This window comes from Molothrus aeneus, chromosome 13 (genome assembly GCF_037042795.1).
Source record: "Molothrus aeneus isolate 106 chromosome 13, BPBGC_Maene_1.0, whole genome shotgun sequence".
Classification (NCBI taxonomy): domain Eukaryota; kingdom Metazoa; phylum Chordata; class Aves; order Passeriformes; family Icteridae; genus Molothrus; species Molothrus aeneus.
In genome coordinates this window covers 2,346,481-2,372,817 of record NC_089658.1, presented here as the reverse complement: position 1 = coordinate 2,372,817, position 26,337 = coordinate 2,346,481, and the positions used below count along the sequence as shown (strand labels likewise).

General features: G+C 42.5%; 1 protein-coding gene across 1 annotated transcript in view; it reads left to right on the top strand.

Moving 5' to 3' along the window:
• MYO9A (myosin IXA) overlaps positions 1-26,337 on the top strand; it is a 175,142-nt gene that overhangs the window by 55,740 nt on the left and 93,065 nt on the right. The window contains exons 3-8 of the mRNA XM_066559101.1: positions 5,522-5,616; positions 9,772-9,834; positions 11,464-11,563; positions 14,287-14,343; positions 18,146-18,243; positions 20,228-20,354. Coding sequence (XP_066415198.1) covers positions 5,522-5,616; positions 9,772-9,834; positions 11,464-11,563; positions 14,287-14,343; positions 18,146-18,243; positions 20,228-20,354 — 540 coding nt within the window. The remainder of the gene's footprint in view (positions 1-5,521; positions 5,617-9,771; positions 9,835-11,463; positions 11,564-14,286; positions 14,344-18,145; positions 18,244-20,227; positions 20,355-26,337) is intronic.

The following is a 26,337-nucleotide window of genomic DNA, read 5'->3' as shown; positions in this document are numbered from 1 at the left end:
TCATTATACACCTTAAATTTAAGTTGCTTTGTTGTGTTTTAGTTCAAGGGTTCAGAGGAGGCCACGGAGATGCTCTGAGGCTGGAGCCCCTCTGCTCTGGAGCCAGGCTGGGAGAGCTGGGGGTGCTCTCCCAGACAAGAGAAGGTTCTGGGGAACCCTCAGAGCCCCTGCCAGGGCCTGAAGGGGCTCCAGGAGAGCTGGAGAGGGACTGGGGACAAGGCATGGAGGGACAAGACAGGGGGGGAACAGTTTTAAACTAAAAAGGAGATCTTTAGATTGGATGTTAGGAAGTTCTTCCCTGTGAGGATGGTGAGATCCTGGCTCAGGTTGCCTTGAGCAGCTGTGGCTGCCCCATCCCTGGAATCATTCCAGGCCAGGTTGGATGGGGCTTGGAGTACCCTGGTCTAGTGGAAAGTGTCTCTGCCCATGGCAGGGGGTGGCTCTGGATGATGTTCCAGGTCCTTTCCAACCCAAACCGCGCTGTGGTTCTGCCTTGTGTGAAATGGAAACCCCATGTTTGCTCTTCAAGGTGCTGCAATGGCCCCTTGGAGCAGAGAACAGCAAGGTAGGAAAGTTTTCAGGTCTTTAAAGGTCAGTGTGGGGCAGGCTTGGGCAGTGCAGCACAAACACTATAAATAAGCTGTGGTTTGTGCTTTTGACCACAGAAACACCGCTGGGTTCATCTGTCAGTGTGGGACACGGAGCCACAACCGAGAGAGCAAAACCCCGAGGTGTTGGTGCTTCAAGTCGTGTTTAGCTGCTGTAAATTCGATTTTCAGTGTTACTGTTGAACCACAGCTTGAGGGGTTCCCAGAACAGCTGTTTTTTCTTTGCAGCTGTTCAAGTTGTACCTCGTACCTTTGTGCTTTGGTGCTTCCTTAGGGGCTGTGATCTCTCTGCATCAAGGTGGCTCCTCATGGGAATTGAAAATCGGAGAAGTCCATCAAAGTGGGGTTGTTTTAGCAGATCAGTTTGGGCTGGAAGATTTTATCAGGAGGTGGGAGCTGCAGGTTTAAAAGCTCTTCCCAGGGCAGGAGCAATAATGGGAAGAGATTTAGCACGGCTCTAACTTAGGTAGTGTACATGCAGTTTATGTTCTGGACATAATTCAATACATTTCTGTTAAAAAGCAATATAACAGGGGAAGGAGAGTGCTGGGAGCTTGGTTTCAGGTAGAATGAAAACTAGAGAGAGTGATCTGTATCATCCTGCAGAAGGAGGAAGAAATTTGTGAGTGCCCTGGACACATAAAAAAGACATCAAATTTCAAAAATTCCAATACACTATTTTCCTTCCCTGTGTGTTTTTTTTTTAATTTGGAGTGAAAGTGTCTATGGATCTTTTTTTTCCCCAAGCATAGCATATAGAATATTGGGATAAACAGCCCTCTAGATCTGGAAATCAATTACAAGGGATGTTTGAATCCACCACTCTTTGTGGATGCACATGTTGTGTTTCTCCAACAGGAGCTGTGGGAATTGGGAATGCACATCTGATGGGCATCATGGAATCATGGGGGGTTAAGGTGGGAAAAGGCCTTGAAGATTTTCAATACAACACCCAGCACCAGCACCATGTTCATCACCAAACCAGGTCCCCAGTAGTGCCCCATACAGTCATTTTTTGAGCACTTCCAGGGATGGGCACTCCACCACATCCCTGGGCAGCCTGTTCCAATGCTTGGCAACTCTTTATGTGGAAAATTTTTCCTAATATCCAACCTAAACTTCCCCTGGCACTACTTGAGGACATTTTCTCTCCTCCTGTTTCCTGTCCCCTGGGAGCAGAGCCCGACCTCCCCAGCTGCCCCCTCCTGTCAGGAGTTGTGCAGAGCCACAAGGTCCCTCCTGAGCCTCCTTTTCTCCAGGCTGAGCCCCCCAGCTCCCTCAGCCCCTCCTGTATTTATGTTATTTGGTGGGAAATAGATTTTAGCAAAGCTGTTCCCAACGTGCTCACCCAGTTGGAAGTCATTCAGACTTTATGAATACATTTGATTAATGAACTCCAAATTTCACAGTAAAGCAGGGAATTTGAATCCTCCAGCACTGTCTTGTCTGATATTAACCTGTTTCTTCTCCCTGGCATTAATGAGCTTGATGGAGTTTTGCTCCCAGTCCCTTCCATGCCCCTCAATGGAATATAACTATTAATATAAGTATTCCACAATGGCACAGTTGAGATTTAAGCAGTCAACTTGCTGTTCTCCTGGCATATTCATGGTATGACTTTCTAAAAAATTCAATTTACATTTCAGGTTAGTGGGGAACCATTTAAAAACTCTTGTGTATTAATGTATTTTTTATCCTGTACAGCAAAGAGAAGATGATGTTTTTATTTTTCCCTCTAAGGGTGAGGGCTAAAGGCTCCTCTTAGGCCTGGGGACCTAAAATATGCTGGCAAAGGCCTCTATTTCCACTTGTTCTTTTACCACAGAAGCTGTTATTCCATAAGGGAATGCAGCTGTTATTCTGTAGGAGAATATTGCTGTTGCTCTATGGAGGAATGACATTCAGTTTGGATGATCTATCAAACAATGTTTTATTGCCAGATAAGAACAAGTCACCACGGCGTTTTCCCAGTTGCTGAGGTTTGGAAAATAACTTCTTTTCAGGAAAGACATTAAAAATAATCCTTATTCTGACTGTCATCTGGAATTAATCCAGATTGCATCAATATTCAGTGGAGAAGGAGGAGGCTGCAAGCCTCTGGGCTCAGGAGGAACGTGGAGCATTTAGCCAGGAAACTGTTAATCCCTTTTTTTCCCTCATCCTGATAGGCATCTCTTTGTGCAGGAGGGCTACAGGAGGAGGAGGAGGAATGGAGCTGCTCTCTCCTGCCTTCTCCAAACTGCTGGATCACCCTCCAGCTCCAGAGGGACTCCCAGCTCCTACAGAGGAACGTATTGAATTTTGTTTCCTTCCAAATGTTGAGCCCTGGCCAGTAAAAGCTTTGGTCTCCCCAAGAATCCTTGGAATGCTGTTATGGAGTTTTGTCCGTTGAGCTGCTCAGCAGCCTCGAATCAATGAGTCAGTAAAGGGCAATCAAATGAACAGAAGATAATTTGTTTTAGAGAAGTTCGAACTCGTTTGCTGAGGTTGAACTATTATATTCTGCCCCGTTTGCAAGGGACAGGGTGTTCTGGTCTGGTCTGTATGGATTAGACACGTATAAATTGAATTAATAGCACTTTTTTATAGCCCAACAGTCCTGCTAAAGAAACCCTGTGAGTAAAGCAAACAAAAATGTATTAAGTTGTCTCAAATCAAACACCAGACGTTTCTCCAGCTACTTGTTGGCCCATTCCCAACGTGCCAGGCCTGGAGTCACCCGAAGTTTGCACAAGAAGGGATCCAAAGACCTTTCTCATTTCTATCAGCACGAAAGAAAAATGCATGAAAGAGGAACATTATGGGCTGTGATTTCTGGAGGCATTTGGCTTATAACATATCATGTGGTCTGGCACATTCATCCCCAAAAGAGCTCATAAAAAGGAGGAATCTTGCTGTTCCCCAGTCCTATATTTGAAATGTTTTCTCTTAAATTTCCTTGCTATAGAATAAGAAAGATTGATTCCTGAGCAAGGCTTCTCCCCAAAGAAATCCTAATAAATAACCTTGTTTTTCTCTGTGAGTGATTACTTCGGGTAGAAATACAGGGAATCACACTAGAAATCTTCTTAATATTGTTCTTTGCTTAAATTATTTTTGAAATTTTATGAAAATGTATTATATGAGATGATAAAAAACTGTGCTGCCTCCTGTTTGGTCTGTTCAAGTTCATCTTACTGCTTCTCTAACAAACAATGTTAATTAGGTGTACAGAAATTTTATCTCATTGCCTTAAGATGGTTTCCTGGAACATGAGTGATCCCATAGCAGAGAAATGCTTGTAACCTAATTAATACAATTTAATACCTAAATATAAGGTGATGCACTTGCATGTCTTGAATATTCTGCTTAAAAGCTTCTTGTTGTGTCTCTGCTCACTGAAATACCTGGAGGTAAATCCTTTGGAAATCTTAAACACCATCCTGGTTTTTAATATCAAAATTCCCGGTTTGAGGAGAGAATGATTGGATTTTCATCTCCAGGAGAGATTTGGGGCTTCAGGGGAGGTGTGGGCGCCTTTGATGTCCTCTGGAGGGTGGTTGAGGGGGATGCTGGGTGCAGGGAGGATTTTTGGGGTGAATAAGCAAGAAAAAAGTGTGAACAGCTTGAAAAGATGTGAATCCTGTGCAGGGTTCCTGAGCTGCAGCTCTGGAATGATCCCTCCAGAATAACCTGTTTGCTCGGCAGGTTTCAGCTCTCCCAGAACCTGCTTTAGTCAACTAAAGCAGATTCATATGCAATAGTTGGAGTTTAAACAAATCCCTGTATTCAGATAGGGGAAAAAATCCCATTGTTATTCCATGGCAAACCTCTGTGGGTTTTTAAATCATTAAATCTGAGCAATTTGGGAAATAAATCAGCCTGGGAAGGGAACTGGATCATGCATGGACGGGACATGTCCAATACCCTTTCTCCAAGGTCTCATTTCATTTGGCCTTTATATTCTGCTTTTAGTTGGGAAGTTAAATCCACAAAGGTCATTTGAAAAGCTTCAGATTATAGATGGAAAGCCCTTTTAATCTTTTCTAATAAATAGCTGAGCAGGGAATAAATCTATTGGGAGCTGAGCTCTGATGTTAAGCCTCAGCACAAAATGCCCATACATGAGCAACACTTGGAAATTATCTCTGAAATTATAATTACCTTAAATAAATTTGACTTAGAAGAAAAGGTGTGTGATTATGAAAACTGGTTTAATAAATGAAGCATTAATTGGACCTGGTGGCTTGGCAGATTCTGTCACCGTGGTCCGGATGATTATGAAAGTGATTTAGGCACAACTGAAAACAGCAGTTTCAGTTCAGAGATTTCTTTTAAATGGCAAAAATTACTCTCTCCAGTCAGTGCTTTGGTAAGGCAGGGTTGGAATAAAAGCTTTGCATAATAAAGACTTGAAAGCATTTTGATTTTGGAAAAGCAACAGCAGCAAATGGAAACGAGGGTGTCTGAAATGCAGAAAATACTCTGGGTTATGCCAATGCTGTGTATGACATTATCTAGTCTGAGTAGCCTTCAAAGCATTTTCCCCCCTAATTCCACATATAATTAAAAAGCAGCTTCCTCTAGCTCATTAAAATGTAGAGTCCTGTTGGAGCAGTGTACTTGTATATTTATTTAAATGAATAAAGCAGAGCTTTAATGCAGACTGTAATAACTTCAAACATTAAATTTCTTCTATGCAGCTCACACTTTATTTTTAACCAGTGTTTAGCTTCTCTTCATGAACACCAGCTTGCAAAGGAACATGGTCCCCAGCAGCTTGTTAGATTATTTTGTGAAACACTCAAGAAACCTTCCCCATCCCCTGTTTTTTGATGTGAAATGATAGGAAAATCCCCCAAGTTTGGTTGTGAGTGACGCCCATGGAAATCAGGCTTTTCCAGCATAACCATGGCATCTCCCTCTTTTCACAGGCATTTGGAAATGCAAAAACAGCCCATAACAACAACTCCAGTCGTTTTGGCAAATTCATCCAAGTGAACTACCAGGAGACAGGCACCGTGAGAGGGTAAGTGGGAACGGGGTGGGGGTGCTGGGTGTACCCACACTTAAACACAGTGTTCCTTGCTTTGGTAATATTCTTCCCAAAATGGAGATAGGAAATAAAACTTCATAGGATTTAGCTTATTAAAATCTGCTGGTATGGAAATGTGGGTGCATCCAAGATGGGTGCTGAGGTGTGGATATACCTGAGCTGCCTTCAAGCCAGCTGAGCCTCTCCATAATCCTGATGTCAAATTATTAATGAACCTGAAAAGCAGCATCTCCTCCTGAGACAGGAGTTAAGGCAGAAAAGGGGAATGTTTTAGCTGGGGTGGGTAGGGGCTGAGCAGTAGATGTGGAGTGGAACATTTGGCTCAGGATCCCAGGGGAGGATTTAATCTCTGGCTGGAGTTCTGGAGGCCATTGAGCCACACTCTTGTTGTTCTTTGCCTGATTCCCTCCTTGCAGATCTCTCCCTAATTCAGCCCTTGCCCAGGGAAGGGCTCTTCTTCCTCCCAGGTCATTGCAAGGAGATCCTTGTCTGTCTCCACTGTGCTTCTCCTCAGTTTATTTCAGCTTTGGAAATTTGAGAGCAGACTTGAGGAGAAGAATTTTGGGGTGATGATTGATGAGAAGCTCATGGACATGTGCACTGGGGACCCAGAAATCCCCCATGGCCTGGGCTGATCCTCAGCATGGGCAGCAGGAAAAGGGGGACTCTGCCCCCTCAGGTGAGACCCCACCTGCAGAGCTGCCCCAGCCCTGGGGCCAGCACAGAGAGGATGTGGAGCTGCTGGAGAGAGCCCAGAGGGGGCCATGGAGATGCTCTGAGGGTGGAGCCCCTCTGCTCTGGAGCCAGGCTGGGAGAGCTGGGGCTGCTCACCTGGACAAGAGAAGGATCCAGGGAACCCTCAGAGCCCCTGCCAGGGCCTGAAGGGGCTCCAGGAGAGCTGAGGAGGGACTTTGGAGTGACAAGACAAGGGAGAATGGTTTCCCACAGCCAGAGGGAAGGTGGGATATCCCCAGATGGGATATGAGAAGGAATTCCTGGCTGTGAGGTTGGTGAGACCCTGGCCCAGGTTGCCCAGAGCAGCTGTGGATGCCCCATTCCTGGAAGCATTCCAGGCCAGGTTGGATGGGGCATGGAGCACTCTGGTCTAGTGGAAGGTGTCTCTGTCCATGGCAGGGGTGGAACTGCCTAAACCCAACTTTCTCTCTGGCTTCAGATAATTTCCATGGCACCAGATCATCACCAAGGAGCTGTAAATGGGCAGGGCTTTGTTAACTCCTCTTGTTGTCCAGGTGAACTGAGTCAGTTGGAAAAATGAGGAGTAGAAGCAGCATTTCAGGGGCTGTATAATTTCTGCAGCTGGCTAAGAGACCTCTTGCTGGGACTTTGTTGTTATTTTAGAGAATTGCTTTTAAATTTTTTTGCCTTTTTTTTTTTCCAGCAGAACAGTATCACACAAAGAGCTGCCATTAATTTTTCAGTGAGCTTGGGTACTCCACGTCCTTTCCCACTGATTTTGCATCCCACATCAAACCTGATGCTCTTTTTTCCCCTTATTTAATTCTGCTGCACAGTTCTCTTACAAGGATAAACCTCATTTTTTTAATACCTCCTGGGTAACAAGAATCCAACAAATGTCTTAACTATGTATTATCTTGGCATGATGTAGCTGCACTGTGGTTGTGGCCTCTATTTTTATTTGGCAGAGATATGCAAATAACATTATATTCCTGTATTCTAGTTCATAAAATAGGAGGAGTTTTCTTTGCTTTTAAAAGAATGAACTTTCTTGGTCTTTGGTTGCACAGTGTGATGTGAGTGTACTCTGCTATGAGCTTGCAGTGCTCCCCCAGTGAAAAGAAAAGATGTTTAAAGAAAAATATATGCATTTCACAGGGGAAAAAATGGGCTTGCGTGCCATATTTGCATTTTGGTTTTGAAATGCATACATTTTTCTTTAAACACCTTTTCTTTTCACTTAGCCTATACTTTTTTAGCACAACCCAAATCAATTATCACCCTGTGTTCTGCATATCAGTAGCTTTGGTAATGGAACTATAAATTGCAGCCCCTAATAAGAGATTTCCTCTCTTCAGAGGTTGAAAATAGCAGTTGAATATTTGCTTACCGCCCCTCTGAGTATAATCACCCAAAACTGCTGAGGTGGAACAGGCAGGAGGTTGAGCAGGACCCAAGCCCACCCTGTAAGGCCAAGTCTTGGATGGTCTCTCAGACCGATGGAACAGGAGCTGTGCTGCAGTTCAGGGCATTCCCAGGAGGCTTCCTGAATTTTGGATGTACTAATCCACGATAAGCCAGGCCTGGAGGAAGCTCTTTGCAACCTGCTCAGTCCTCATGAGATGATCCAAAGCCCTGACACCTGACATGATCCATGAAATGGCACAAGAGCCAGACAGGAGAGGCTTTAGAGCCAGCTAGGAGGGGTTTAAATCAAAGCCCTGCTCAAATCAGTGTTTTACACAAGATCATTCCCTTACAGCTCCTTTTCCTTGCTCTTAAAGGTCAAACTGACATAGCTGACAATGGTAAATAAAAAGAAATTTGGAGACATCAACTTTTTAAGACAGAAGCTGGTGTTCCTGCTGACTATCCTGTTGCAAGAAGGGACAGATGTTGTTCTTGGGACATGGATTCATTGTGACCTTTGCACTCAGCAAGGGAGCATTTTACCAAAATAGCATTGTAATTGCATCTATTAAAAAATACAAAATTTAAAATATGGAAACTTTCTAAAATAAAATTTAAAAAGTAAACCTAAAATCTTTAAATAAATAAATAAATAAAATTCCCCTGATTTAAATAGTAGTTGGGACAAGATGATCTCCAGAAGACCTTTGCAATCTAAATTATTGCCCAAGAATGATTTTTGGGGTGTTTTATAATAAGAGCAGAAATGATAGGGGTGGGGAGGAATGCCAAGGGCATGGACATGGTGCAGGTTGTTGTACAGGAGTGTCTGAGCCATTATCCTGTGGGATCTGGGATCTCATTCATGTGTTCCCTGACCCTGCAGTGAATTCATGCCTTGGGAAGGAAAAATTGGGTTCAGGTTAGAAAGGGAACATAAAAGCCCCATCAGCCTGTGGGTAAGGAATATCCATAGACTGTTCCCAGCTTCCTCCCAGGGAATAAAGAGGAATACAGCTTTGCTGTCTGTCTTCCTTTACTCCTCCTGTCCAGCGAGACCATCCAGGGGGGAGTTGGATTTGCCACTTCCAGTTCCTCTCCCAAGAGTTGCCATAAGAATTTCCACAAAACCTCTGCAGCATGTCCAAATGATTTCTAGTTTAGTTTTTGTGGAAGGAAGGGAGAAAGTTGTGCTGGAGGTAATAATTAGATCTGGCTTTCTCATTTATGGTGGAGGAAAGCACCTCCTTGTCCCACCATGCCTGAGGTTTGCTGGATTTCCCAATTCCTCCATAGCTCTGACATCTGTCACCAGCAAAGCACAGCTCCACCATCCAAACTGCCACCTAGAACTCCAGTTTCTAAATCCCTGTCATTACTGGTTAGGTTTGTTGGGAAGAAAAAAAAAACTGTGGAAGCTTTGTTTAACTTGACAAACCTGAAAAAAGTATTTAATATGTAGATTGAGCGTGTTTGTTGTGGAGGCTCTTAGGAGAAAATGTAAACTGCAATGAGGAGCTTTCGCAATTGTTTATTTTTTTTGACTGGAGCCAGAAGTTAATAACCCAAATTTTTGGTGAGAAGTGGCTCTTCTGGAAGAGGGAATGGAAGAGGAATACATTGGGGACTGATTCTGCAGCTAAATGGCTTCTTGCACACTTCTGCTCACAGATGTATTTCCATGTGCACGGCTCCTGGGCTGCAGGCAATGGGATTTTGCTGGCTTTGGATGAAATAGGGATCCCAGCTCCTTCCTTGCAGACAACATTTCTCTTGCCCATAGGCTGAGGCATCTGAGATCATGTTTTTCAGATCCAAGTTAGTTTTGGCTTGGTATCAAACCAAAAAAACCTCAAAAGCCAAACATAATATTGGGCTTGTTCTGCTGAGGAAGAAATTTATATAACTAAGTGAAACAAGGCTGAAACTTCTTTGTGTGGGTACTAAGGCTGAAGCCCCTGGTAAAGCTGTGCTTGTTGAGTATCAGGTCAGTGAATGATGCTTTGATTTTTTTCCTTGCAGAGCTTATGTTGAAAAATACCTCCTGGAGAAGTCCCGACTGGTCTACCAGGAGCACAACGAGCGGTGGGTGCCTCTGCTTTGCCCAAGGCTTGGGTCTAACTCCTAAATGTGGCACAGATAACTTAAATCCCTGGTGGAGCTGGCACAGGGGATCAGGATTTTCATGCTCTTAACCCTGTGCTGCAGAGATTAATGATGCATTTTATATTTGAATCTTTTGTTGTTTAGGGAGAAATGTGCTAATGGAGGGAATAAACTCCATTATTTTATCAAAAGTCTTTGACTTAGCCTGGAATCATAGAATAGGTTGTATTTGGAAAGGGACCCTTAAATATTATCTTGTTCCAACCCCTGCCATGAGCAGGGGACCTCTCACTACAATATTGTTACATTCATTTAATTTTCATTTTCTTTATGGCAGATAGATTATTATGTCTTCATTCTTGTGCAACTTGTGAACTGCTTAATATGTCATTTTAGGAGAAAAACATGGTATTTTCATTCTTTTTTGAAGTTCACTGAAGCCTTCAGAGTGGCCTCTAGAAAAAGCCAAAATTATATAGAGGATGAACTTATGTGAAGTGTGTTCTTTCCTAATTTGATGCATATTCTTTGTTGCATGTTCCTCTCCCCTCTCAGTAATTATTATTCCACTTTTAAATAATTTTGCTGCCTTTAGTTGCCTTTCAACTCTTGGCACTTCTGGCTGTGTTTCCCTTTGGAGACAGATGTGTGAGTTTTCTGGAATGCTCCAGGGCTGTTCCTGGAGTTAAAGAGCATCTACAGCCTTGACAAACGTCCTCTTGGGTGTTGCAAGATGATTAAACTTGGATCCTCTTGGAAAACATCCAACATAAAAGCACAGCTTTAATTTTAGAAAGAAATGGTGTTAATCTGTGTTAGAGTTGTCTGGAAGCAGTCCCTTGGGCTGGGTTTAGCGTTAGTGATATTCAGGTATTTTGAATACTTGAAAAATTTTCAGTTTGTCTCATGGAACTGCAACTGCAAAGTCGCTGCCTTTTTAATGGTAATAAGGTAGGAAAAGTCATAATTTCTGCATTGCAAGGAAATATGTTGTGATTCTAAGAAAAGAGGTCAGGCTCTAATAAGGGAGCTGGGGACAGTCAGGACACAAGGTACAGGACAAGGGGAAACATCCTCAAGCTGTGCCAGGGGAGGCTCAGGTTGGACATCAGGAGGAATTTCTCCATGGAAAGGGCTGTCAGGCATTGGAAGGGGCTGCACAGGGATGTTTGGAGTCCCCATCCCTGGAGATGTCCAAGGAATTCCTGGACGTGGTGCTCAGTGCTCTGGGCTGGGGACAGGGTGGGGTTTGGGCACAGGGTGGGCTCAGTGGTCTGGGAGCTCTTTTCCCACCTAAATGATTGTGGGATTCTGTGAAATATGTGGGCATTGCACATGGTTCTGGAGGAAAACCTGAGCATCCCAGCTACAAATCCTTCAAGTAGATTCTAGGGCAGTGGCTGTCCTTGGATGGAGAAGAGGGATCTCATTCTCCATGACATAATTAAATCTGTTCTATCCCTGCACAGCAGGTACAGACCAGCTCTAAACGGTGTCAGGCCTGAGCTTGGGAGCTGGAAAATCAGGTTGGGAGGTTTCAGTGTGCCTCTGCTCAGTGCTGCTGCTCATTTTCGAGTCTAACAGCTTTTGTTTTTCATTTGTCACCAGGAACTACCATGTATTTTATTACCTCCTGGCAGGAGCAAGTGAGGAGGAGAGATCAGCATTTCACCTGAAGCAGCCAGAGGAATATCATTACCTGAACCAGGTGGGAGTTCTATACAGGAATGCAATCCTTGGTCTTGCTTTTTCTTCTGCTGATATTTAATGCTAATAAAGAAGAGGTGTGGAGTAGTAAAAGTGGGGGTTTTTAAAGGTGTGGAGTTGTAAAAGTTGGTTTTAATGGTTTAGAGGAAGTCTTCTGTCGTTGGAATAATTCTGCATTAGCAATCTGAACACCTGGTAGTGTTTCAGGGAAAAAATAATCAGTGTTTTCTGTACCTGGGATATGTTAAATGTATTGAGTTTTTGATTGCTGGAGGGAGAAACAGTCAGAATTTCCTGCTCTCTGTGTGAATGCCATTTACTCATTAATATCTGCCTCCTGAGCAGAAGAGGGGAAGATGTGGCATACTGGGATATAACATCTTGCATGAGGAAGTCCTGATTCTGTAGCTTCTGGCTGGCTTTTAGCACAACCCTCTGACTTTAACAATAGAACAAGTCTAATATAACTAAAACCACAGCAGCCATTGAAAACCTGGGAATTAATGATGGATGAGGTGTTACCAACAGTCAAATAAACTCAGTTTACATGATGATAATTTTATAATAAACTGATTTACTTGAGGTATTTAGGCACTTATCCAGTGACTCTTGCAAGCAGGAACTTCAAATGGACCAAAAAGAGGAGGAATATGTGGAAGAGGAGTTAAGTTACATGTTGATTTTAACTAATTTCAATTTTCTTGGTGCTGAAACATGAGGAGCAATAGAGTGATTTAACCCCTAAACTGGAAAGAAACTTGGAACCACAGCCCAACCCAAATAGCCTTTAGTCTTTTTAGAAATAGAACTTCATTCAGGAATAGCTCTCAATTACCAGGGACTTTTTAAGAATGTTTTTAAAGCAGGCAATCAACACCCAAATCCATTGTATTTTAATGACTCCCACACACCCCTGGCAGGATTGGGAAATGTTCCCAAGTGAGGAACACTCCGAGGGCTGGGGGCTCTTTGCTGGAGTCTCTGTGCCTCAGGCGTTGCTTGGGGAACGTGCTGTGATCTCCAGCACCATCTGTGCCACGGTTTTGCAGTGGGAAGATGCCAAGATGGAATGTTTTGTTGGATTTCCAGGTTTTGTTGGTCCATCCACTCACTTTCTGTTAGTTGAAAACATTGCTTTTAATTACAGTCCTTTTCTTTTACATAGCAGTTTAAGAGCATTTATATTGAAAGGAAAATTAGAAATCTAATGGCATGTAATGGGAGGAACACATTATTCTAGTAGGAATATTATAATTTAGGGTGAAATATTCCTATTCCAGTAGGAATATTAAAATTTAGGGTGAAATGTTTCTTTTAATCTAAATTAAGGTGCTGTGGGGCAAATAAGCTGGAGAAAGCTGCTAAAATCAGTCCAGTGGATCAGGGAAGCAGACTCTGGATTTCCCTGAACACAGTGTTTGGACAGCAGTGACTCTCTGAGTTTTTGGGAGGTTTTGAAATAATTTTTAGTAATTAGGATTAGAGTTAACACTGACAACTGTGGAAAAACAGCACCTTTAGATGTGGTCTGGGCTTGGTTTCACATGAAGACCATCTGACAGTGCAGTAGCAGCTATTCTCTGCCCTGCAGGAGAAAGAAAAAGGAAAATAAGGAGAAAAAGGAAAAAAGAGATAGTGGAGAAATGGAAAAAGAAACTTGGGAAACATTTAAGAGAAAAATGATAAAATGACCCTTGAACATTTGCAGTCTCTTCTTAAGTGTGTCCTGGAGAAGACCCTGCCTTTTTAAAAGGAAAAAGAACCAGCTCAGACATGAACTGAAGTGTTTTACTGAAAATTAAATATTCATATAGAGAAGCCATAAAATATTGAACCAGGCCCCTGAAGTGAAGGAGTGACTCAGTCCTGAGTCAGGCTTTACTTTCCTCCTCCCAGGTTCCTCTGCTCTTGTTGTGTTATGCAAAGCAAAAGGGGAGTTTGCTTTGCAGATGAGAAATAATCTACTAAGATACTTAACCAAAATCTGCTCTGTAAATGCAGGGAGCAGATTGAAAATAAAGATTTCAATTTATTTTTAAATGCAAATTTACTCAAAGTATCCCCTGAGTATGGAGGACTTTTCCATTCCTCCCCACCAGTGAGAGGTGTACCTACCCCTGCACACCCTGCAGCTCACTGAATATTTTCTGTGCTGCTCGTTAACTTTTATCCATTTTAAAAACAGCCATTTGCAAGTTTAGATCCTTATTTTCAGCTCCTCAGGAGCTCCAGTGCCATCTCTCTCCCTCTTGGAACTGGTAATGCTTTGACTTCTCTCAACTCCATCTCTGTCTGATTGGAAAAGACACAAATTCCTAAAAAGCTTTGGAGTATTGCTCGGAAGAATCTCAAAATCTACTTTTGCTGCACTTGTGTTTGTCTGGAGCAGAGGTTGAAAGTAGGAACAAACCAAATCTGTTCTTCAGTGAGATTTTGGCATTGGTGGCTCTTCAGCTCCAAGTAAACCAAGGGTTTCCTCAGCTCTGTAAGAGAAGAAGAGATTTTAGTATATCCATTAGGATTATTGATGAGAGGGCCTCGCTCGATGAGGTGCACTGTGAGCAGGAACCAGCACCAGGAATGCAAAAGCATCATGAATCTTCCCTTAAAACAAATAAAACCAGGCAATGACTCTGCAGAATAAAAATTTTCCTGCTCAGGGAGCAGGTGGTGGGGGTGATTTGGGGTGGGAACACCACTTAACCCGCTCTGCCTTGCTTTCAGATGACAAAGAAACCCCTCAGACAGAGCTGGGATGATTATTGCTATGACTCGGAGCCGGTCAGTACAAGAACCCGCCTCTCCCGTCTTGCTGGTGCAGGGCTGCTCTCATTTGAGTGTTTTAGGGACACAAAGAAAGCCAAATCTAATGAAGTTTAACCCATTAATTACCCTTTGCCCTGCAGTGTGACAGTACAGATTTTTTTTTTCCCCTTGCCCTTTTATGGTTCCTTCCATTTGGAAAGCTTCTTCAGCAGTTGGAGATGGTCAGCTCTCTGCAGGCCTCTCAGTTTTAGGAAGCTGAGGTGGTTTTCATTCCTTCCTGATGGAATACGTGATGATATATGGAAATTGTGATGTGACAGCCATGTGAAAATTGGAATTCCATTCCAATAAACCAGCAAATCACTGTCTTGAAGCCCCAAGAGATGCATCAGTTCATGCTGGTTGTAGTGGTGTATCTGCTCTCCAGCTTCCAGGAAAAAACAGACAAACCCAAAAACATCCCCCAGCCATCTGTGAGAAAATCGAATCCTGATATTGTTCAGAGTGCAAAAACAATTCCTTCTCCTAAAATACTTCTGCTGACATGATCATCCTTTCCAAATGGATCGCCCCAAAAAAGGGAATGGTGAAGCTTCTCCCCCTTCCCCGGCTCCTGCTGCGCCGCCATCGTGCTCTGGGTGTCTGTGTGTCCCGTGGTGCTGCCTGTCAGTGTGTCCTGCATGTGGAAGCATGTTTGGCATCAGCTGCTTGTCCTTCCTGCCTGTTTTCCTGTGTGCTTGATGATTGTCAAAGTCTTGCTGATGCATCTGGAAGAGTAAGAGGTGATCTGGGGAGGAGCTGGGATTCACTGGGGCTAAACAAGTGTCTTAACAGCAACATTTCCCTGCAAATCCTTAGGAGGGGAGGAGGGAATTTCCCTCACAAGGTTAAAAATATTGAATATTGGATTGGCATCCTTAATCCATCAGCTTCCTTAGGGGCCCTGCAGGAGCAGGGAGTGATGAGCAGATGCTGTTCTAGACCTTAATACCCTTTATAAGTTGGAAAGCCCTTAATTGCTTTAGGAATGGGTTTGGACAATTTGCTGAAGGAATTAAAATTAAAACAACCCCAAAATTTGGTACCTTCTCCTGACATGACCATGAACACCCTGCCAGCCTGGGGACTGCCATGTCCGTGTCCTTATTCTGTGCCACAAAACCACGTGTTGTTACCATTTGGCTGTTTATTTGCTGATTTATTTAAGATAATTTTATTTGGGATCATTTTCTCTGACAGTCCTGGTTGCTTCAGTTGATGATTCATTCACTCTTAAGCCTACCCTAGTCTTCTCCCCATACCCATGGACTCAACCTGCTGCAGACATCAAGCTTCTAAAGAAACTCTGTTTTATCCTCTTTAAATTTTCCATGGAAATCCATGGATTACTTGGATGTGACTGTAGGAAGCAGGGAACTCACTTTTGCTGGGAAACTAATTGCTCTGGCAGGATATTAACAGTGAGTTAGGTCTGTGGGGATGGATTTTGTGATGCTTGTCTGCTCTAATATCAAGGACACTCCTCTATTTTATAATTATCCTTCATTTATCATCCATTAGGAAGCGGTTCCGTGCTGGAACACTGCAGAGAGCATCCGCTTTTAAGCAGGGAATTTGCTAAAAGTCTTTCCATGCGGATTAATGAGTCGGGCAATTGTTATGTAAATCGTTAATTAAATTGCCTTCGGCGTAGATTGTGCTACTTCGGAGTCGTCCGGGGTATTTTGCTGTTGACTCGTGACTTCATTTTGGAGGAATGATGCCAGAAAATGAAAATGTCTCCTGGAATGTGGAGTGCCACTAAAAGCACCACTTGGTGTCTTTAAAAAAAAAGCTTTAAAGCTGCCTAATTTGCAGGATTTGTGGTTGTGTTGCTGTCCTGCCAGGAGGAGGGTGGGAAGTTCTGCTGGCTTCCCAGTGCAAGTGCAGAGGCTGAGGAAGCCAGGCCTGGAGCTTAGGAGGGACAAGGTCTTGCCCTGATGTTTTATGGTGTGAATTTCCAGTGCTGGTGCCTCTGGTGGCCCTGCTCTTGGCGGTGTCATTGTTGTGGCCCTTCAAATGGCTCTGGAGCAGGGTTGTTTCCAATCAGCTCCTCATGGAAGGTGAAAATGCCCTTTTCTAATGAGTGTTTCCTAAAACAGGCTGGTATTTACTCCTGGAATTTCAGTCCCCACCTTCATCGATGCTCTGTGTGGTTTTAAATGGTTTTACTGTTCAACAGCTCCAAATTCACTTTGCCCATGGAGCATTAACTTGTCCCTGAGGACAATTGATAAAAAAATTTCGATTTTCTTGTCCAATTGCACTTCTCTGGCTTTTAGTGCAGTTGTGTGGGTGCTTCCTATGTTGCAACAAATATTTGAAATATGTAAACAATATAATAAATAATAATATCAACATTTATATTTATATAAATAAATATTTATATTTATATAAACATTTATTTTTATAAATATAAATAAACATTTATATTTATATAAATAAATATCTTAAATAAGGGTTTTCCACTCTATAATGATGTCTGTAATGATGCTCTGGAGTGGGATGAAGAACATTGATGTTGTTGTGAGTCTTTAAATGCTGTAAAACACAAAACTGATATAAAATAACTTCATTCTGTATATTCTATATTTGTGCTTAATCTTCTGTACTATCAGTGAGTACAAGTGGCTTTTCAATGATTTACATAACCCTATTTAATGCAGACTTTCCCAATTATTTGTGCAAAATTTTTTGCACATTTGCTTGTGTGATCAATATGATGTTCAGGAAATTATCAAAATAAACTATGTGCATTCAGCTGCTTAATAAATTCCAACTGCAGCTACAACTTTTATTTCTATTATTTTAATAAACTTTTAATAGAATTTTATATAATTTTTATTTGTATTTACTTACACTTGGATTAACTTGTTGAAAGTCTCTAATTACTTGTAGAAAGCCTTGATTTAAGTGTTAATAAAATAATCTGAGGTTTAAAATAGCACAACATTGTGTGATACACAATAAACTAATTTTGATTTATAGATGGGTAGTTTTTATTGGCAGCAATGGGTAGAATATTAAATATAGGCTAGGAAGGCAGAGAGAAGAATAAATAATCCATGGGAGGCCTACAGTGAGCCAAAGCAGAAGATATTTAGCATTAGTGGTCTATATATTAATTTAAAGAGCATTTCTGTTTCCTAAATATTGGTGCAGGACAGCTTTGGTTGGATCTGGAATGTCACTGGATCTTTCCAAACATGTCAGTGACTGATATCAAGGAAAAACTAAACTGTTCAGGCACGTGAGCCTCCAAGAAGTATAAAATATCCTGGATTTCAGATTCTCCCAATTTTGAAATAACTTCTTGGTGGTTCAAATAAAGTTTCTGAGAAATATATTTAAAGCTTTGCTGTTCCCACACAGGATTTAATGCGCTGATCATTTACATGAAGTTATCTGAATTCTATTTAAAAACTGAATTTCCCTCCTTAGGTATAGGACTGAATGTGGAATAAACTGCCTGTAAATGTGGAACAGATTTCATCTTGTTGTTATTTCCCATCCTTTCTGTGTAGGGTCACGCTGACCAACTCTCACCATACTGTTGGAATTGGGGGGCTCACCTCTTTCCTTAGAGGTTAAACCTGGGAAACAAGGATGTATCTCCAGAAAATATTAGCCAGAAATGTATTTCCAGTGCCAGGTTGGAAATGTTGCTGATAAAGGACCTGGAGATCACTCAGTGCTATTTAGGGAGTGCTGATTTGGCCATCTGGAGCTGATGTGGTGTTGATGGTGTCAGTGCTTCCTCTGTGTGTTTGATCCACAGGATTGTTTCTCCGTGGAAGGGGAGGACCTGAAACACGACTTTGAGCGGCTGCAGCTGGCCATGGAGATGGTGGGGTTCCTGCCCAAGACACGCAGACAGTGAGTTTATTTTCATTTTAATAGCTCGGAGATTGTCCTGGTTAATGCCACCTCCACTGGCAGGACATTTCAGAGATGCTGCCCCATCCCTGGAGGTGTCCCAGGCCAGCTTGGAGCAGCCTGGTCTAGTGGAAGGTGTCCAGCCCATGGCAGGATGGAGCCAGATGAGTTTAAGGGCCCTTCCAACCCAAAGCATTCTGTGGTTCCGTGATCATTGCTGTACTGAACAATTCTCCTCATGCAAATGGAGCGTTGGCAGGAGTTGACATCTTGAAGTATTCCTCAAGTGTTCATGAATAATCACGCCTCACTCTGCATGTCATGAATCCAGAGCTTGGTTTAATCAGAAGTCCTCATTATCCCTCATCAAACTTAACCCTTTGTGTGCAATTCCAGGTCTGTAGACTCATTTCCAACTGGCCTTTGTCACTAAGTCACTGGACATGCTGGTTTGAAAACTGGACTTTAGCAACACCACTGATACCATGGAATTAGAGGGTTCCTAAGGGTCATCTCCAACCAAACCTATAAAATAATCCCTCCTGTGTTGATTTTTGGCTTGAAAGGCTTGAGTAGGTTGGGAAGAACTCGGCATAAAAAATTACCTCAAAGATATTTTCACACAACTGACAAATTTTGGAAGCTCATTCTTTATCCCTCACTTGTAAATCAATTATGAAATTTAAAACTGCTTTTTCTCTATCTTCCACACACACATTGATAAATCCAGACTTGTGTGAATATTTTCTGTGTCAGAGGCTGCTTTATCAGCCTTCAGGATGAGGTTTGTCTAAAGCCTGTTGAGGGGTTTAATTGCCTGAGCAAAGCAATCAGGAAGTGTCAGGACTGAGCAGAGTTGGGTGATGCAGTAAATTCTCACTTCTGATTTACTGTGCAATGATTTTTCTTGGCACCCAAGTTTCTCCTGGTGAATTTTGCGTGTCAAAAATAAAGTGGATTCTTCACTACACGAGCAGGTTTATTTTGCTTGGCGTTATACAACTGCAGCACAAATAAGGAACCACCTTCAGCTGAGACATAGGGAGTATGTTTTAAATACTACTATACTTTTAAAAGTAATTTCTTTGTAGCAAAACATGGGGTTTCACCTTTGTAGAAACAGAGAAGAGAAATTTTTATAAAATTGCATCCTGAAATTCACAACAAGGAGTTGGTATCCTTGTTTTGGAGATAAGGGAGGACTTGGAGGGGTGAAGGTGTGTTATCCAGACAAGCTGGTGGCATAGCTAGGAATCACATTTAGGTTTATTCATTTTTAGTTCCCAAGAGAGTGTAGAATTAGGGACAAACAGGATTTATAGCTGAAGTCAGCCATGGCTCAGGAGCTGGGCTTGTTGAACCTTGTGGATCCCTTCCAACTCAGGATATTCTTTTGAGTGTCTGATCCTTTTTTTTTTTTTTTTTTTTTTTTGGAATGGAGATAACTTAAAAATGACCAAATTCCCTCCAAAACAGAAAATTTGGTTGGATAAACTTGAAGTGTAACATCTTTTCTTTGCCTCAGTTACTTAGATATGATGAAAGCATTGATGCTGTTTTGTACAGTCTTTTGTTCATGGCTGGGGCTAGATCCAAAAAGGTGACAAAAAAATGTGTCCCAGGAGACTAAGAGGGATCACCTGCATGTCCATGCCCACTCTACACATTAATTTAGGCACTTGTATGATAAATATTTAATCTGGATATCAAGATTACTGGAGGATTTCTGGTTTTCTTAGAACATGGGCTTTAATTTTGTAACTGTGGGTTTGATGCGTTAAAGAATTTTCAATGAAACTTTTCAGATGCAAGTTTGGTACTTGACTAAATAAAAAACTTCTTCACATGAGGCAAAGTGGATTCTTTGGATTGAAAATTAGAAGAATGAGCCAAAGAGGGACATGGCCCTTGGGGGTAGGGTAAAATTTATTCTTCTTCATTCACTTTATAAAAAACAGAGTGAAAATGAGTTGTCTCTATTTAGGATTTTCTCTCTGCTGTCGGCGATCCTGCACCTGGGGAACATCCGGTACAAAAAGAAAACCTACAGGGATGACTCCATCGATATCTGCAACCCTGAAATACTTCCTGTTGTGTCAGAGCTGCTGGAGGTAAGGCTCTGCTTTCCCTCCTGGAACTTTCACACCAAACAAGCCACCTCTGATTTAGGACACAAAACATGTGCAATTTATTTCCACTTTCACCAAAGAGTAAGGTTTTGTGTGTTTCCATTCTTATGGGCTGTTCATGTTTGGCAGGGAAAAGGTACAGGAACATTTTTTAAGAGGTTTTTCACGGAGGGTTTTTGCCCCTACTCTTCAGCTTTAGGTTTCATTGACTGAAAATCCTGTTTCTGTGATTAAATGTGAAATATTGCAGGGTGTAGATGCAAAGCAATCCTGCTGTCCAACCCAGCAGTGTCTTCAATTGCCAGCCTTCACCTCGTGCTCCTCAAATCTGTTCTAAAGTCTGTCTGAGGAACTTGAGCAGTTGTACAACCATAACCCCATGTTTTTCTTCTGTGCTGGCTGAAGGAGGTGCTGAGCTCCCTCACTGTGTTTTTTGTCTGTTATTACCTGCCAGATTCCACAAGGGAATCTGTAGGCCCACCTCACCCCTTAGTCCCTATTTATGGGCCTGTTATGGAGTTCTTTGGTGCATCTATTGATTATCTGCAGTTTAGGATCTGATACCTTGGCCTCTGTGAGCCACTGCTGTGCTGGTGTCCCTTGGGAAGGGTTTGTAGTTCTCCACCTGTTCTTAGGAGATCTGCTCTGTCAGCCCAAGCAGGTTATGAAGTTGTGGTCCTTCTTTTCATGAGAAAAGTCTTGAATGAGCCAACTTGTCCTACTGGCCTTCAGCCTTCAGGAGCTGAGCTCAAAAACCTCCTGACATGGATTGAGGTGGCCAGAACCTCCCCTTGCTGTCTCACTTCACTTGAAATGCTCTAAACTTCTTGCAGCTGAACTGTTTTTCATCTAGTTGATTATAGCAACAATTATCTTTACTCTTTTGTACTCCTTGGATGGTCTGGAAGGTGAATTTGTGCTGATTTTATGGTGGAATCAGAAGGCAACTTGTCCTTTTGTGTTACACATAGTGCTCTTCCCATTCATTCCATTAAATAACTGTTGTGTTATCTCCCTACCTACAGAACTTGGGAATTGGCTCTCAGGGATTTTCATAGCACTTCATTAATACTTTGAATTTAGGGAGGGGAAAGCTTCTGTAAAATATGGTTTGAGCAGCTGGATGCTCTTTGCATCTTGGCCTTGGAGATTGCAGAAATAAACAGAAGGAAAATATAAGTGGGGAGGAAAATGTTGTTGATTTTACCCTGTTAAATGTGGCCAAGTCAGTTAAGTAATTGTTTTTTAAAAAAGTTTTGAGTAAGAGAGTGACTTAGGGAGCTGAAAAAGTTCCAGGCTTTGGGTCTTTGCCTTTGCAAACAAACCCTTTTGCAACATCTGCATGTGTGGAGGTCGTGGGGTGGTTTTTACACATGATTATGTGAAATGAGGCATTGGCTGAGCCACATCAATCCAACAGTGCCATGGGCTGGAACAGCACCTCCAGGTAGTGTCAACAAGATGTAAAAATCAATAAATATATTTATTTTTCACAATTTGAAAAAAACCCCAACAAACCTAACCACTAAGATCTGAAATGTCTGAGCAAATTGATAGATTTCTGTTCATTGTGGTAATTCTTTTTGCAAATTAAATGACCATCTAGAACATAAAATGCTTGTTAATTAGATTGGGACAATGCTTGCTGCATTGGGGTAGGATCTGATGAAATGCATCACTGAGTTTGGTAAGTGGTGTTGTTTGTCCCTTAAGTTGCATTTAGGTGATAATTGATCCATGGAACTGGAAGCATTTGCTGCCTCTAAGTGTAAACCTTTCAACAGACCCACTGAAATCAGCTGAAATAAAGCCAATAATCTCATTTTCAGGCTTGATTTATCTCCATGAAATGCCACATTTCTCTTTGCAGACCTCAACAGATGTTGCTTATTCAGGTTTGACCCAAAGGAAGAACCAAAGGGTTCAAACAGTTGAAGCATCATTACAAAGAGCAGCCACCACTCCTTATTCATTACAGCTCTCCACATTAAGTGCAATGAGTTTTACTCAGCCAGAGATTTAAAATACTGGTTAAAACATTTGACACTTTGTATTTTGTCTCATTTGGGTAATTGTTTTTATTACATTCTTTTTTTTTTTTTTGTGGTCACTGAACAGTTTTGCTTTTCCCATTGTTGCTGAAATGATGAATTGGCTTGAAAAAGTTGTTAATCCCCTCTCCAGATCTTGGCATTAGACACTAATAAGTGAAAAATCATCTCAGAATAAAAGTAATAGGAGTTGACAGGGAGTTGAACTTCCTTTCCTGTGGTCACTGGCTGTTTGGTGGGACCATCCAGAGCACAGCAGAGGGAGGGAAGAAACTGTGATCTGATACTTCCTTGTCTTGGAGGAACTTCTCAGTTGATCTTTATACTCAGATGACTCATTGGATTTGTTCAGTCAAGGATTTGACACAGAAAAGAGAAGGAAAAATCCAGCTGGAGCTGCATTGGCCATCCCTGAGAGCAGCCAAGAGGGGATGCAGAGGTGCTGCAGCATGGCCTCCATGGGGATGTAGCCTCCAAGGGCAGGAGGGGAACCACCAGCCTGGCTGAAATGAAAAACTTGGGCAAAATTAGGGTCTTCTCCCACTGCAAAGGGGAATCTGGCCCAAATTTTTGTGAGCTGGTAGGTTTGTGTTGGGACCTCTAATGATAACTGGGGGAATTTCCCTGCTGCACCAGTTAATGCAACACCACTGCACAGCTATCCTCCCTCTGTGTAATGAGATTGGTGTCCCTAGAAAATGAAGCTAATACTGAGATTTTTTTGAAGGAATCTGGGAGGAGATGATGATCTGCAATGGATTTGCTTTTTCTTAGATATCAACAACCTCATCCAATATGTTTTTGCTTTATTAAACCATCCAGAGCAGCATTTGTTGAAACTGCAATATAGGATTTTGGCCAGACTCTGCAGATCATTGTTTCATTTACAGTAAATTCCTTGATTCCATTTTTTTTTTTTCAGGAATAGACATAGTGTGTGGATTATGTGATGCTTTTGGCAGATTTTTCAGGGCCTTTGTTTAAACTCTGCTGAAATGCTGTGCTGGGGAGTGATGTCAAGGCTGCCTGATGGATCAAGCAGACGTGGAGTCCTGTGCAAGCACTGCAAATATCCCAGGGCCTGGGCAGAAATCATAGAGGGTTGTGTAAAACTGGGTAAAACCTTTGTGTTTCTGGGGGAAAAGCTTGGAAAAGCTAATTTGTGGGCTTATTAATAAAAATAATATATTAGAGATTATCGAGTTGACCTTAAAAGAGATGTTTTGTTTTCCATTGGAACAGCAGGAATGTTTTAATTGTGTGTGTTTAATAAAATGGGAAATTATTTCCATGGATGGAGCATTGAGGAAGGAGATAAATTCTGTCTTTGCTCAGTGGAGCAGTTTTGTATTCAGTTTTTAGGTTTAGGTAACCAATGCAATACCTAACCTCAATACAAATAAAGGTAAATACAAGTTATCAAGTGACCTAAGTAAGTTTTGCCAGATCTCCCAGTGCACATTTTTGTTTGGAGCTAAAGTTGGCCTCTCCAGGAGATTTATGTGCTCAAGTTCTTCTTCCACTAAAAAATGGCCTTCAGCTTCCCAGAGGGATCCCACAGGCACTGGGGCTCCTCCTGTGATAAATGTCTTGGAAATTAATTGAGGAGTGGGTGAGGATTATGGAGCAGACAGTGCTTGCTTCCAGCTTTTTCTTCTGGATTTGTTTTTCAGATGATGTTTTGTAGAATCACAAAATGATTGGGGTTGGAAGTGACCTCCAAAGTTCGTCTGGTCCAACATCCCTGCAATGAGTAGGGATATCATCGTTAGATGCAAAATTTTGAGCCAGAATTAGAGTCAGAAAACTTCAGAGAATCACAGAATATGCTGAGTTGGAAGGGATCCACAAATACCATTGAGTGTAACTTGACAGCCACAGGCCCTGCCCAGACACCCCAACAATCCCACCCTGTGCCTGAGAGCATTGTCCAAACTCTCCCTGAGCTGGGGCAGCCCTGGGACCCTGACCATTCCCTGGGGAGCCTGTTCAGTGCCCAGCCACCCTCTGAGGGAAGAGCCTAAACCTCCTTAACACAGCCCCAGCCATTCCCTCTCATCCTTTCTAACGCTCTGGTTATTTGAAAGAAAGTCTGAGGAAAAGGTTCAGCTCTTTTCCAAGAAGAGCTGATAGAAATCTGAATTTATTTTCCGTTACTCCACACGAGGCGTCTTTAGAACGAGCACTCAGCACTGGAATCCCTTTCTCAAATATGGAAGGAGAGACAAAACCTGATGTTTTCTTGTTCTCCAGCTGGAAATGGTTCCTTTTTCTTCAGCTGCTCTAACATAATACCCCAGAATTACTGGAGGAGCAGTCTCTGCCTGCCTTGGCTCCAGCCCAGCCCGTGCTGTCTCCGTGCTCCGCTGACGTTCCCAGCTGTGGCACTGCTGGTCACCCCTCACTGCTCATGGAGTGGAGCCTTCCAGCCCTCTCTGGGCCCACTTGTGGCAACAAGGTCTTAAATCTGCAAATCTGCATTTTGTCCCTGTAATTAAGATCGAAACTCCTGCAGGCCGTGTTTAAGAGGGAGAGCACCAGGAAGCAAAAATCTGTGAAATGTGACCCAAGAGTGAAACTCCTAGGGCACAAAGTAAAGGAATAAGTGGTGTTCTCCTCTTTGCTACTCTGCACCAATGGGTGTTCCTATTTTAGTGTTTCACACTTACTGGAGGAGGAGGTGTAGGATGTGGGGAAGCTGTAAGTGCCTCCATGTCCTTAGTCATCAGCACGTGCTGAGTTTTTATTTAGAAAGCTCCAGTGGCTCCTCCCTGGCATCAGGAGTCAGCTACTTTCATGCTGTGACCTTGAATGCAGATCAGGATGATTTGGTTGCCCCCGTGGTGCTCATCAGAGGTGATGAAGGAATTGAGACCAAGCTCCACTGGGTGGTAATTGCAGAGAGGGGCCTGGGGAGATGCAGGGATTCCCATCCTTGCCAAGAGTGTTTTTGTACAAGATGATTTAATGGGATCTCCACGGGTCAGGAGAAGAAGGATGCACATCCCCAGGTTCACTGCTCCAGAGAGCACGGAGAGAAAGATCCAGAGTGCCCATGAGCTGGGGATGGTGAGGGATGGCATGGGTAGTTGTTTAAATTGCTTAAAATCCCTGTGTTTGCTGACAAATCTGGGACTTGGAAGTGCTTATGTTGTTGAGGAATATTTCTTTGGACTGTTTTGATTAGGAACCATCTGACACCCTCTGCCTTGCTGCCTTGGATAATTTAAAAAAGCCAGCATGCTGGCTGTGGGTTTGCAGCATCCCTGAAGGGGGATAATGGATGGTGTGAAACTCACTTTTGTTCCAAGTTGTGCAGTTGAGGGAGAGCAGCTGATAGTCCCACAGTCAAGAGCTGCTGGAAAAGTGTCCACAGAGCTGGAAATTACAAAATCACATATTTTGGTGAATGTAGAGGAATAGAAACCAAATGTGGAATCTTGCTATGGATCTCTGGATGAACCAGAAGATTATTTTTTTCCCTGCTTGATTTTGAAAGGTAAAATCAGATTGTAGGAACTGGGAGGTCCTGAGTAGTGCTGAGCTCTAAAGAAATGAACCTTGAAGTGTCATTTCCAGTGATAGAGACCTTGCTGGCAGGTGACATCATATACAGGTGACCTGATGGATTCTGACTTCCACAGCAACAAGTTCTTGTTGCAGGAAGAATCAGTTATATAAAAACTCCCTGGGTTTTATCAGGGAGACTCACATAATGGTAGTTTTGGCAGAAGGAGACTTTTGTACAGAAGGGCATCATTATTGCTATGGTTTGTGAGATTCCTGACCTTTCACTGTCTTGTTTGCATTTCCTCTTCATACTAATTCCTGGATGAAACCTTTAAGTCAAAGTAGGTACATAGAATTGTTTTTGGTTGGAAAAGACTTCTAAGATCATTGAGTTCAATTGATAG